The 12929-nt window shown below is 42.7% G+C and overlaps 1 protein-coding gene across 3 annotated transcripts in view; it reads left to right on the top strand.

The window, feature by feature from the left end:
• Positions 1–12929, top strand: part of pkn1a (protein kinase N1a) — a 64052-nt gene that overhangs the window by 39473 nt on the left and 11650 nt on the right. For all 3 annotated transcript variants that reach the window (XM_005934462.3, XM_005934463.3, XM_005934461.3), the window contains exons 2-8: positions 697–891; positions 4606–4711; positions 6751–6899; positions 7555–7675; positions 11354–11499; positions 12222–12435; positions 12538–12732. In XM_005934462.3, coding sequence (XP_005934524.1) covers positions 697–891; positions 4606–4711; positions 6751–6899; positions 7555–7675; positions 11354–11499; positions 12222–12435; positions 12538–12732 — 1126 coding nt within the window. The remainder of the gene's footprint in view (positions 1–696; positions 892–4605; positions 4712–6750; positions 6900–7554; positions 7676–11353; positions 11500–12221; positions 12436–12537; positions 12733–12929) is intronic.

The following is a 12929-nucleotide window of genomic DNA, read 5'->3' as shown; positions in this document are numbered from 1 at the left end:
AGCTGTAGCTCTGCTCGAGACCAGACAATATGTAAATAGCCTCCTAGTACAGAAGAAAAAGTTGTGGTGTGAGTGGAGTCCCTTCACGTTCTAGTACCTATATGTTGTTGTGCTGTTGTTTTTCATGTACTTTCAGACAATCGTTGGATTTCTCGCACAGAAGAGAGGGACTGGCTCGTGAGAAAGCTCTGAATGAATACAATGGCCAGTCTGGGTCATGGGACAGATCTGTAATTCACTTTGATCCTTGTGTATAGTCTGAGTTTCATTTGGCAGACAAATTTCCTGAAAATAGCATCTCTAATGGTATTCCTGAACATCAGTAGTTTCAAAGCGCTGCTTGTAAACAGGTTAAACGTTGCAGAGTTTGTTTGAAAGTATTGCAAACAGCAACTGAAGAAGACTTTTGCCATTCCTCGACGCTCCTCCTGCATCTTTTTCCCATCCTCCTGCTTCCTTTTGTAGCTTTCTTGTTTGCCCTTTTCCTCTCTACCCCCACCAATCCCTCAGGCCAATCACTATCATGTCTTGCTCTCTTTCCCCCCATTACTGCCTTATCTTGCTCACCATCTCTTCCTCTTCTGTCTTTCTCACTCTCAACACCCCATCTAACCAGGCTAAGGCAGAGTGATTTGATTGTTGATTTCGTCTAATCATCTCCTCGTTTTTTCCCGCTCCGTCTCTCCTCTTGTCCAGAGTGACCCAGGCGGGCTGTCGGTTCTGGAGCAGCTTGGTCTGGACCAAAACTCGGACTTCTCGGACTCCAGTGTTCAGCAGCTTCTGGATGAGCAGCGGGAAAGGATCCGTAGGGAAATTCGCAAGGAGCTGAAGATCAAGGAGGGAGCCGAGAACTTGCGCAGAGCGACGACTGACAAGAGGAATGCACAGCAGGTAGGGTTTTATTTAAATCCAAAAAGCTCCAGGTATCATGCTTATTAATGGGAACTGATGAAATAAATGACATTAAAGACTTTGCAGTGATTTTTTTTTGTTAATAAGACAGGCAAAACCTCTATAGCTTGGCAAGGTAGGAAAAAATAAGGTTATCAGAGCAGCCCTATTTAGTTACTCAGTTTTACCACAGTAATAACAGGAAACTGGTTCAATTACAGTGTTTTGGAAATGAGGCCGGTGAATCAGGAGTACATGAGTTTACCGGAGCTGAACAGATTTGTTAGCATGCTAAGTTGCTATGCTGTTTGTTTGTTTTTTCAGTAGACTGGGACTTTCCAAAGTGTGGAGATTTCTGGGCACCTATCTCCACACTGTGAAGTGTCCTCAATCCTTCACACAGGCACATATGCTGTTTTTACATATGCAAAGCACTGAACACTGGTGTTACTGCATTGTAGACAGCACACTCGCCTAAACAGCCTGAACATTTCCAGTGAAAACACATTTGAAGTGGACTATCTCCTGCTGTGTGCTCATGCTCATGACACATGTAAACAGGAATTTCTAAACAACTGCAGAAAACAGGTCACTTCCCAGAGTGTCAGACTTTGCCTGCGGCACGACTCACTGCCCACTTTATCAGTTATACTTGTTCAACTGCTTTTTAATGCAAATATATAATCAGCATATCACGTGGCAGCACCTTAATTCATGTAGCCATGTAGACGTGATCACGATGACTTGCTAAAGTTCAAACTGAGCAAGGAGTGGAAAAATGGTGATTTTTGAACGTGGCTGGTCTGAGTAAGAAAAAGTACAGAAAATGCTGTCTACTGGGATTTTCCCACACAATCACAGAAAAAAAGAGAAAATATCACTATAGCATTTCTCTGGGTGAAAATGTCCTGTTTAGGGGAATGACTACACTCCTTTGAGCTGACAGGAAGGCAACAGGAACTTAAATAAACACTCATTACAACCATGGTATGCAGAAGAGCATCATGGAACATAAAATAAGTCAAACCTTGATGCACATGGCATATTCCAGTAGAAGACCACTCCTGTCAGCTAAGAACATTAAATATAAAGTTGCAAAACTGGACAGTAGATAATTGGAAAAATGTTGCTGGGTTTCATGAGTCTTGATTTCAGCTGCATTATTTGGATGGTGGGGTCAAAATGTGGCGTAAACAACATGAAAGCAGAAGGGTGGTGGTGACGTAATGGTGTGGGGATATTTTCTTGACCCTCCTGAGAACATAAATGCCAAAGCCAGAGTATTGATCCTGACCATGTCCATCATTTTATGTCAACATTGTATGCATCTCTTACTGGGTGCTTCCTGCAGGATAATACCCCATGTCACAAAGCTCAAATTGGTGTCTTGAACTTGACAATGAGTTCCGTCCCTCCATTTATTCAGCTTCTACTTATTCACTTTAGGGTGGTGGGTGAGTTGCAGCCTATCCCAGCTTATACCCACATAGCAAAATTGGTATGGCCCGGATGTGGCCCACACAATGTGGCTACACATGGCCCACATACCGCAAAGAATGGCGGCCCTTTGGTGGCCCAGATCAGGTTTGCCAGAGGTGGCCCACACATGGGCCAGCACAAGGCCAGTTGCAGACACACTGGTGGTCCTGTGCTGGCCCATGTGTGGATTACCTCTGGAAAACCTGATCTGGGCCACCAAAGGGCCGCCATTCTTTGCGGTATGTGGGCCAGGTGTAAGTTGTGTGCAGCCATGGGCCAGTTGCAGACACACTGCTGGCCCAGAACAGTTTCAGCTCTGGCCACAGATGTCAGCCTAATGTCCACTTTAATCAAGCCATGTAATAACAACATGTGCCGGAACATAAAAGTGCAAAAGTCACATGACGAAAACTCTGCTCAGATGGTGAATGGACTGATTCTTATATAGCGCTTTTCTACTCTCCCAGATTACTCAAAGTGCTCTATACAACATGCCACATTCACCCAATCACACACTTTCTCTACACTGAGTGCTTCCTAACTACATTCATACACATTTACCCTCTTGACATGCAGACCTAGGGATCGAACCACTAAACTTTCAGTACTTTCAGATCAGTAGGAGACCTGCTCTACCTCCTGAGCTACAGCCACCCGGTGGTAAACATGAGTAAACCCTCACTAGGTTTTGGATAAAGTGTACACTCACAAACCTGTGAAACCTGTATTTGGAAAGTTGGCTACCATAGCTGTATAGTATTGCAACATGGCATTTTAGGTCTCCTAACTAAAATGAGAAAATAAATAGTGCCTCATTGCCAGACCTGGCCCACATCATGGTTACTCCCTGCCATGATACCAGTCAGTCAGAAGTGCCAGCTTGATGCCAGATCCAGGCCAGACCTGTTTTCTATGAGCCTGGGCCACATAAACCAATCAACCACAATCGGGCAAGATGTAGCATGCCATACATACACAGTGCCACCTACGCCAGGCCTGGCCCATATCTGGATGACATACCACTTACCATGCCAGAAGTCAGCCATCAGTGCTGGCTTGACACCAGATCAGGGCCAGACCTGTCTACTATGTGGGTATAGGGATCAAATAAACCACAGACAGGTCACTCTACTCACATGGCGTACCTTTACTACTTGTGGATTTGTTTTCAGGAGATTTTTTTTCAAGGAGCATGAATGAATACTTTGTCATTTATTTTGTAACCTGCATTTTTCCTCTGATGCTAAATCTGTCACAACGGCACCTTTTTGAAACGTACATCAGCTACTTTAATATTAAAAAGGATTGCCTAGACACTGCTGCTCACAGAGTATGCATCAAACCGTTGTGCTATCATTATACTGGAGCAGTTTTATAGATGGAAGATTCTTAAAGTTTCAGGCTGTGTTTGTGTAAAGCCATAAAAAAGTCATGACTATTCAAAGGGAAAGAACTGTAGCTCACTCTCATGCAATTACACCTGTTTTATTACTGAGCGAGCACAGAAATATGTCACCTTCAGGTTAATAGTTTTCACTTGTCAGCAAATTGCCCATCAGCATTAATGGAGAACTATTTATGGCTTTTCTTTTGTTTCCTGCAGAGCCTGTGGGTGTAATGGCATTGTGTGTGAACTAACTACTTAAAAAAAACAAAGATTAATGCTGAAGGTCAACATAACAAAATAATAAATTCTTTGATGACTTTCAGGCTCAGATGTTGTTTCAAGAAAATTACTGAGAGCTTAAGTGGATCGATTCTTTTTACAGCAGCTTTAGCTCACTTAGAAATTAAAATAATCTTTATTTATCCCATCCTGGGCCTTGGATTAGCACCTTACTTCATTCTCTGTCTGAAACAAGCCATTAAGTCCACTTTCACTTCACTGAGTGCCCTTTGTAAACAAGTTTTGAGTGTTCTGCCTGAGATGACCATATTAGGGATATCCCCTCTTTTTGATGTCATACACAGCCAAGAGTAGAAAAAAACAGTCTGAATCACAGTGTTTAGAGCACTGCGCAGCATGTTTATTATAGGGAAAATAAAGGAAAGCTTCATTTAATGTCTTTGAATTGGTTCAAAGATTGACATCTTCTCTTGCTTGTCATTGTTTTCTTGCATGTCTTGTTAGTGGTCCACACGTTGTCCGGCATGTTATTCACTGGTGGGCGTGTACACTGACGATTTTATGTAGATAATATGGTTTCCATAACAGCAATGGTTTTATGTATTCAGGTGGACAGTCAGCTGCGCTCTTCAAACCGCAAGTTGGAGAACCTGCATGCTCAGCTGCAGGAACTGGACGCTCATATTGTGGTGAAGGGAGGAGAAGAGAATCGAGGTGTGTATGCTAGAAACTGTCGCTCCGTTATCTTTAGTCATTAATCTTCAGTAATTAATTCAGTGCATAAGCTGGTGTAATGACCAGCATACTAAGTACAAGTGTGTTTGTGGCAGAGATACTACATGTTTGGACTGTAGTGACTTGTTAATCAAAACGCTCGTCCACCCTAACACACAGCCTGCTTTATCAGCCTTTTTGGCTCTGATGGGGAACATCGTTTAGAGAACAGACAACAAGTTTTATTTAATGAGAATTGACAGCAGCAATTGAGAACATATACTCGTTAACTTTACTTTTCATATCCAAAAGCTGTGTCAGTCTTGTGCAGCTAGGACCACTACAGTAGATTTTTAATCATGCAATCAAGGTGTGGTTTAAATGCAAACTTTCAGCTTTAATTCAAGCGTTAAATCTTTGAGGAATTACAGCCATTTTTATACACAGTTTCAGAGGACCAAAAGTAATTAACTAACAAGTTCATTGGAAATCTCAGAATGAGGCCCAGAAAGAGGTATTTGCAAGTAAGGGAAGCAATCGTTAGACTGAAGAAACAAAATAAACCAATCAGAGACAGCAAAAACTTTGGAAGTGACCATATCTGCAGTGTCATTCATTCTTACATAGAAAGAATGTACTGGTCAGCTCAGGAACACCAAAAATGGCCTGGAAGACCACAGAAGACAGTTAAAGTGGGTGATGACAGAATTATTTCCATGGTTTAAAAAAAACACAAACAAACTAACCAAGTCAAAAGCACTTGACTTGGTACATGCTACAAAACTGATCAAGCAATCTCAGCCAAACAGCGCTTGCTTTTCAGTTATTAATCAAATCAAGTGATTTGATTTGAAATACAAAACTGACTGCAGACAGACCCACAGACAAGCAGCAACTGAGGGTGGCTGCAATAAATGCTGTGTGTGCATCTCAAGAGAGCAAACACAGCATTTCATGATGTGGATTATAGACAGTCATAAACTGCAAAGGATTTTTTAAAATCCTTATATTTAAAATGTTAGTTTGTCCAATTTCCTTTGAGCCTCTTGGAATAGAAGTCTGTGTATTTAAAGTGCTGTAATTCCTAAACAGTTCATGCTAAATGTGTCTTAAACCCCTAAATTAAAGCTCAGCGTACACTTCAATCACATCCTGATTGCTTGATGTAAAATGTGGTGGAGCACAGACTCAAAACATAATGATCTAACTTTGTATAACATGAACAAGGGAAGCCATTTTTAGTATGAGCTCAGTCCTCAGCATCTGCAGTCATGTAGTATTTCTTTTCCTCCTACTTTACAACTTATTAGAAAATTTGCTTTTGCTTATTCAAGATTCAAGATTCGTTATTTGTCACGTGTTTGGTTATACAGGTATAACACGCAGTGAACTGTGACCTGATACGCTCCTCGACTGTGCAAAGAAAAGAAGAGACAGGCAGAACTTTATATATACAGTGAATGAGTATTCAACACATGAATGACCTGATAAAAACTCCCCTTGAGCCTCTCTGTTCTTGTTCGGATGGTGCGGAACCTTCTGCCTGATTTCAGAAGCTGGAACAGTTCGTTGCTGTGATGGGACGGGTCCTTCAAAATCTCAGTTGCTCTAGTCCAGCATCTCCTGACGTAAATGTCCTGTAGGGAAGGGAGAGCAGTCCTGCAGCAGCGTTCTGCCACACGGATCACTCTCTGAATAGCTTTTTTATCCTCGACACAGCTGTTTCCATACCAGGATGTGATGTTCTGTGTGAGGATGCTCTCCACAGCGCCTGCATAGAAATTTTTATATTATTATTTATATTATATCATCTTGCTTGACATTGTTTGCTACAGCTTGTTTCTTCCCTTATGGCTGTGGTTGATCTCTGATCTTAAGTCACTGGATCAGTTTCCTGTACTCTCCACACAGAAATACAGTGCAATGTTATTGGAGGACTCTTATAATTCCCTAAAGGGTATTTTCACTTTAGAGCACACCATGTGAACCCTCATCTTGTTCCTTATTTTATACTTTCCAACCTTTACTTGTTGCCACAGATGAGTGTCCTCAGTCTCCGGGGGCTGAGAGTCGTACGTCAGCCCACAAGGAACGCATCGCAGCCCTGGAGAGACAGCTCAACATTGAGCTCAAAGTCAAACAGGGAGTTGAAAATATGATCCCTGTTTACTCCAATGGATCCACCAAGGTATGGAACAGCCTATACACACACACATGCACACACACACACACACATGCACACACTGTCAAGCACAGCTGAACAGGAGAAAGTGTACAGCACTGACTGCAAGGGTTAAAATGTCCAAGACAAAGATTCCCCCCCTCCCAAGTGGCAGACTGTGTGCGCACTTTCATGTTAGTAACCTTGCCATCTGCTGACTCATAAATACCTGATTACCTTTATTACTATATACATTGCCTTTGTTTCGTTGTCTTTTAGCCTTTCTGTTCCATCTCCACTTGTCTTACTGCTGCAGGGATATGGCACCCTGTTGATTCGTCAGTAGAATTAGTTATTTATTTGCTTTTGTTTTTGTAAAGTGACAAACATCATTCCTTTAACCTTGTATTTTATATATATGGTGAGATCTTATAATTTCATAATCAGGATTTTATAATATTTTTTTTATATTTTGTCTCATATACATCCTAGTTTCTTTTTTTTTAAAGATTTTATATCTTTAGCTTTAGATTTATTGATTTATAATGTTTAATCTGATGGCAAGTAAATGCAGGAAAACCTTGTTGTGATGTTCACTAACTGGTGCATAGTCTTAATGACAGTTATAATTGTCTACTTTTTCTGTCTTGTGATGTGGCTTGCTTACTGTTTGGTTCCCCAGGATAAGAAGATGCTGCAGACGGCACAGCAGATGCTTCAGGACAGTAAGACCAAGATCGACATCATCCGCATGCAAATTCGAAAAGCTGTTCAGGCCACGGAGCATAATGACGACACACAGGGTGAGTTTAAAGGGATATAGACAAATTTAACCACATTGATTGCTCTTCTTTTGTAGTACCTGTGCTTTTTGACCATGGTCTTTTCATTTCCCGAGGTACATTTTAGTGCATTTTTTATATGTCTATAAAGTAGAGAGCCATCAGAGGTTACAATTACACAGTCAGGGCCATAAAGCATCAGTGCACCCATTGCTGATCCAAATCACAGTAAATTGGTCTGTTGGCAGTAAATCAGTGTGGATACAGAAATTAAATCCAACCTGCTCTATTGCATATAAAGCCAGAAAGAGTGTTAAGTTGGCCCGTACTTACATAATCTGTGAACTAAACGATCGCATATTAAATCTTGTGGTCAGCTGGCAGTGACAAGGTGCTTTTAGTCAGGTGTGTTCAATCTCACTATCCCTTTGTGGCATTTGCAGTCTCTTTTTTCTTCTTCTCTGCGTGTAATACGTTTTGTCCTGAGCAGCAGCTCCAGACAGCAGACATGAGAGAGCATAAACAGATCAATGAAGAGCCGACTCTGTTTTCATCTCTCTGCCTGGGAGAAGAAGATGAAGAGGATAGTTGGAGTTGACGCGCTGAAAGCTGTGCGTGCGTGCGTGTGTGTGTCTGTTTATATCGGTGTGGTGGCCAAATAAGGGACAGAAAAGCCTGTGAAATAGCCCACCTGGTATATTAGCACAATCAATTCGATTCACACAAAGACGCACACAAAAAAGCCTACAAAAAATGTGGTGGGCAGATTAAAAGTCTCTTTATTTTCATGTTAACGAGACACATCAGGTGTGCAGCAGTTGCATGGATATAAACACACATACCAAAGTGCAGTTGTAGATACAGTCAAACAAACATTTTTTTTTTTTAACTGTGTGCTTTCTCCCTTTACTGTTGGACATTCATATTATGTGTTGTGGCAGGGCGATCAGTGCCAGGGCAGGTGAACATGCCGCTATAGGGCACTGAGTGCTGTAGACCATTAAGACCCCTCTGCCGGGAAAACAGGCCGACTGATGCCGGTCACGGGAGGTGAATAGTCTGGTAAAATGTACCAGGAGAGCAGAGGGAGAGCGATGGGAGGGGGTGGAAGTAAAAAACAGATTTAAAGACGGTATATTCCCTTTGGGGCTATCTATTCCTTTCTGCTCTTGTCAGACGAGCGCCGATGGCTGTTAAAAGACAGGGTGTCTTTTAAGGGAATGAAGATGATGTCCATTTGGAAGGATTGTTTAAGGGCCTTTTAAGGGCATACTTTATCCATCTGTGTCCTCCATGTGGAAAACCTAAAGGGTTTTTAATGATCTGGAGTTCTTTCCACTGCTCCGACGTGATATAAATAGTCATATAGAGGCTAATGACCACAGTAAGCAGCAGCGTATTTAAAATGTTAGCCCTCTGAAATTGTTTTAAAAGTGAAAATTAAAAGGATGAAAAGCAATGCAGCCAAGCCACAGCTTTGGCAACATAAAAGTATCAGCATATACGAACATCGTTTACAAATACGTACACTCATAGTCCACTTCATTAGGTACATTCGTTTAGCTCATCTAATGAGCCAGTAACATGGCAGCAGATTAATGCATTTAGACATCAAGTTGTGGTCAAAATGAGCTGCTGAAGCTCAAACTGAGCATCTGAATGGGAGAAGAAAGCTGGGTTTACAGAGAATGTTCTGACAAGCAGCAGTTCTCTGGGTGAAAATGTCCTGTTTAGAGGAATATTCAGATTGCTTTGAGCTAGTAGTAAAATAACAGAAACAACCAAGGTATGCAGAAGAGCATTTCTGAATGCTAACCTTGAACCCAGATGGGCTACAGCAGCAGAAGACTACACTGGGTGCCACTCCTGTCAGCTAAGAACAGGAAACTGAGGCTACAGTTCAGGCTACTCACTAAAACTGGACAGCAGCACATGAGAAATCATTGCTTGGTCTCATGATTCAATTTTTGCTGTACATTTACTTGGTAGGGTCAGAATTTGATGTAAGCAACATGAAAGCATGGATCCATCTTTCCTTGAATCATTGGTTAAGGCTGGTGGTGGTGGTGTAATGGTTTGTGGAAGCAGTAGGTGAGTGTATGTGTGTTGGCTGACAAAATAGCATTTAAATATCAGTGGCTGAAATCTGTTGTCATATCAGTTTTACACCAGTTAAATCTTTCTAAAATGTTAGTTTCTTGTCTTCACTGGAATAAAAGGAGGAATAATTAACAACAAAGCAGGCAAAATGTGAAAAAACAGTACACTGTCTCCATTGGCTGTGATCGTAAAGTGTTATTGTAAACATCTGTGTTGGTATTGACCCAGAATCCAACAGTCTGTGCATCTCTAATTGGATTTTCATGCTCTGATACTGAGCACAAAGGGGTGTGTTATACTAGCAGCAGCTAATGGTTCTCCAGCAGAGTTTAAAATGATTTGGCTTTTTCTTAAACTACAATTTCAGCCTGAGCTAATGTTCGTGTTTATCAGACTAAATTGATCAACCACCACACCCCCCCCCCTTTGTATTTCTTCTCTATTTGATTGTCTCTAACAGCAACCACGGCTCTATATTCTCAGGCTCTGATTCTGTCTCTCTTCTTATAAAACACACACACACACCACACACACACACCACACACACACACACACACACACAAACACACACACACACACACACACACACAATATCACAGGGCTGTGTGTATGGTGTACACAGACAGTCTCCAGGCACCACACCCGGTGGAGGGGTCATCTAGCAGAGGTCTGGGCTCCAGGCAGAACACCTTATTAGGAGATAAAAGCACCCACTTCGTTCTCCACCCCTACCTCCCTCCTGTCCTTGCTTTCTCTTCTGTCTCCTGCAGTTATTTGAGCAGCTCAGAATTGTAAAAACCATCCATCCTGGTCTTCTGTCCTTCTTCTAAACCAATCTGGTGTTTGAAAGTCAAATGCATCATCTTTGAATGCCATTTGTCCAATTGTCCTTTTCCTTATCACGCTCACACACCTCCTTCCGGCTCTTCCCATATCTGAGTGCTCTCAGTTTGTTGCCCATCATTTGAAGGCTGTATTGGTGCCATTAAGCTAAGCACTTTGCTCTAATTTGTGCTGTAGGGTGCTGCTCTTATGCTGATTCTCATATCTGGTCTTTTAAGTGAGGGAGCTTGAGTATGTTTTTAGATTTTGAGTTGAAAGCACTGCATCTCATTATAAGACTTTCTGTTTCCCACTAATGTACATTTATGAGGTACTATATTTCTGAGAAAAGCAGAGATGAAGCTACACATTTAGAGCAGTGTTTTTGCTTTAGTCTTGCTAGCTGTTTTAAAAATGTAAATAGGTGAGAGACTTATTTTGTTTGGTTGCTCTGTTTGCTTTTAGAGCAGGGATATGGGGCTATTTGGAAGGAGAGGCTGGAATTATGCTAAGCACTGCTTGCTGGGGAACAGTCAGAGGCTGCTTACCTCCCTCTAGGCCTCGCTAATGTTTTCTTTGTTCGCCTCTTGTGTAATGCATGACAGGCATTAAGGCATTAACCTAACTTAGTATGCCCAGGGGAGTTCCCTGTAACACACCATTGGCAAAACAGGAAAGCCTTAACGTAGCTGCCACGCGCGCAGCACAGAGACTGCGTAGGAGATTGCCATCGTGTCTGCTGTGCAGTAATGTTGTTTGCTCCTTTCCTTCACGCAGGTAACCAAGACGTGTGCGGGATGGAGCTGCGTATCGAAGAGCTGAGACATCACTACAGGGTGGAGCATGCTGTTGCTGAGGGGGCCAAAAACGTCCTCAGGCTCCTGGGGGCCAGCAAAGTTCAGGACAAGAAAGCTCTGTCTGAGGTTAGAGCGGATCCTGCTGATGTTTCGCTTTCACACACTTCAAAGCGCACACAGACACGTGTGAGACGGCAGCTGTACCGATGACATCATTCTGACACACACCTGTAGATCTTCTTCAGATCTGCTCCTTTTGTTTTCCGCTATCTCTTACTTCTGAGACTTCAGCTATCTTTGGCTTTGCCTTAGATCCTTCACAAAAATTTGATCTCTTATCAACAGTTTTTTTGTTTGTTTGTTTGTTCACCAACATTATGGCATCTTGAGTTGTCTGGGTTTCTCGTTATACGTCGAGGAAACTCAGAGCAGGAGTGTCCCGTGATGTCAGATCCCTCGCAGAATAGTTTCAGCTGCTGAACTCTGCAATCTGTTCATAAAAATATTTGAGAGAGAGCCTCACAACAGCAGCTGCCGCGTAACGTGCTGCATTTTACCCCCACAGTGACAATGAACCACTTGTTTTCTCACCACATGCCGTGAGAGTTCTGCCGTTTGAATCCTCACTCGCACGCCTTTACTTACTCTATAAATGAACATAAAAACTCGCTCAAGCCTAACATTGTCTTTCTGCATGCACTTAAAAGCAGCAGGTCACAAAAAATGTGATTAAATTAAGGTGTGCTACTGTGATATGTGTGCACTGAGAAGTAGCATAGGACTTCTTGTTTTTTTATGTCTGTCTGAGAGTTTACAAGGTAGATATCGTCTGTTTCGATGCTCTGCAGGCACAGTCTCGTCTGAGCGAGGCTTCCCAGCGTTTGGACCTGCTGAGAGATTCTCTTGACCAACGCCTGGCAGAGCTGCCAGAGGACCATCCAAAGGCCAGCATCATCAAAGAGGAGCTGGTCTTGGCCTCCTCACCTGCCTTCAGCTCCCGCCACGGCGCCCCCTACCTTCAAAACCAGTATACTACCCTCAGCAAGCCATCGCCTCTCACTGGTATGTCATACAGGCTCAGGAGAAGCCTACAATATGAAGAAGAAGGTACAGAAGCGAGGAATGCATTCAGGTTGTGCCTACATTGTTTTCCTCTGTCTTCAGGTACATTACAAGTGCAGCTGCTGGGCTGTGTTGGGTTACTAGAGGTGGTCCCAGGGCGCAATAAAGGGACACCTCTCATGCTGCCCTGCTACAGCCCCGGAGACACGCGGTCCTTCATGAGGGGCAGCAAGGGGCTCTACGGACGCAGTGGCTCCGTCAGCGGGAAGACGCCAAGCAAGACAGAGGAGCTCTCCTGTGAGTGACTGTATGAGTGTGCACGTGGTGCATTTAAGGTTTTCATTTCAGCTTTTTATGTCTTCTTTGTTGGCTGTATTGGCTTTTTTTCCCCTCAACTTTGTCGTGGGTCCCTTTAGGCTCATCAGGTTGGATATTATTTGTCAGGTCATGACAGATGCTTTAACCTCCTAAGACCTGAACTCCTCCACAACATG

This window comes from Haplochromis burtoni, unplaced genomic scaffold, assembly GCF_018398535.1.
Source record: "Haplochromis burtoni strain Fernald_Lab_line unplaced genomic scaffold, NCSU_Asbu1 Contig_181, whole genome shotgun sequence".
Classification (NCBI taxonomy): Eukaryota; Metazoa; Chordata; class Actinopteri; order Cichliformes; family Cichlidae; genus Haplochromis; species Haplochromis burtoni.
The sequence above is the reverse complement of the archived record's forward strand: the minus strand, read 5'-3'. Positions and strand labels throughout refer to the sequence as shown.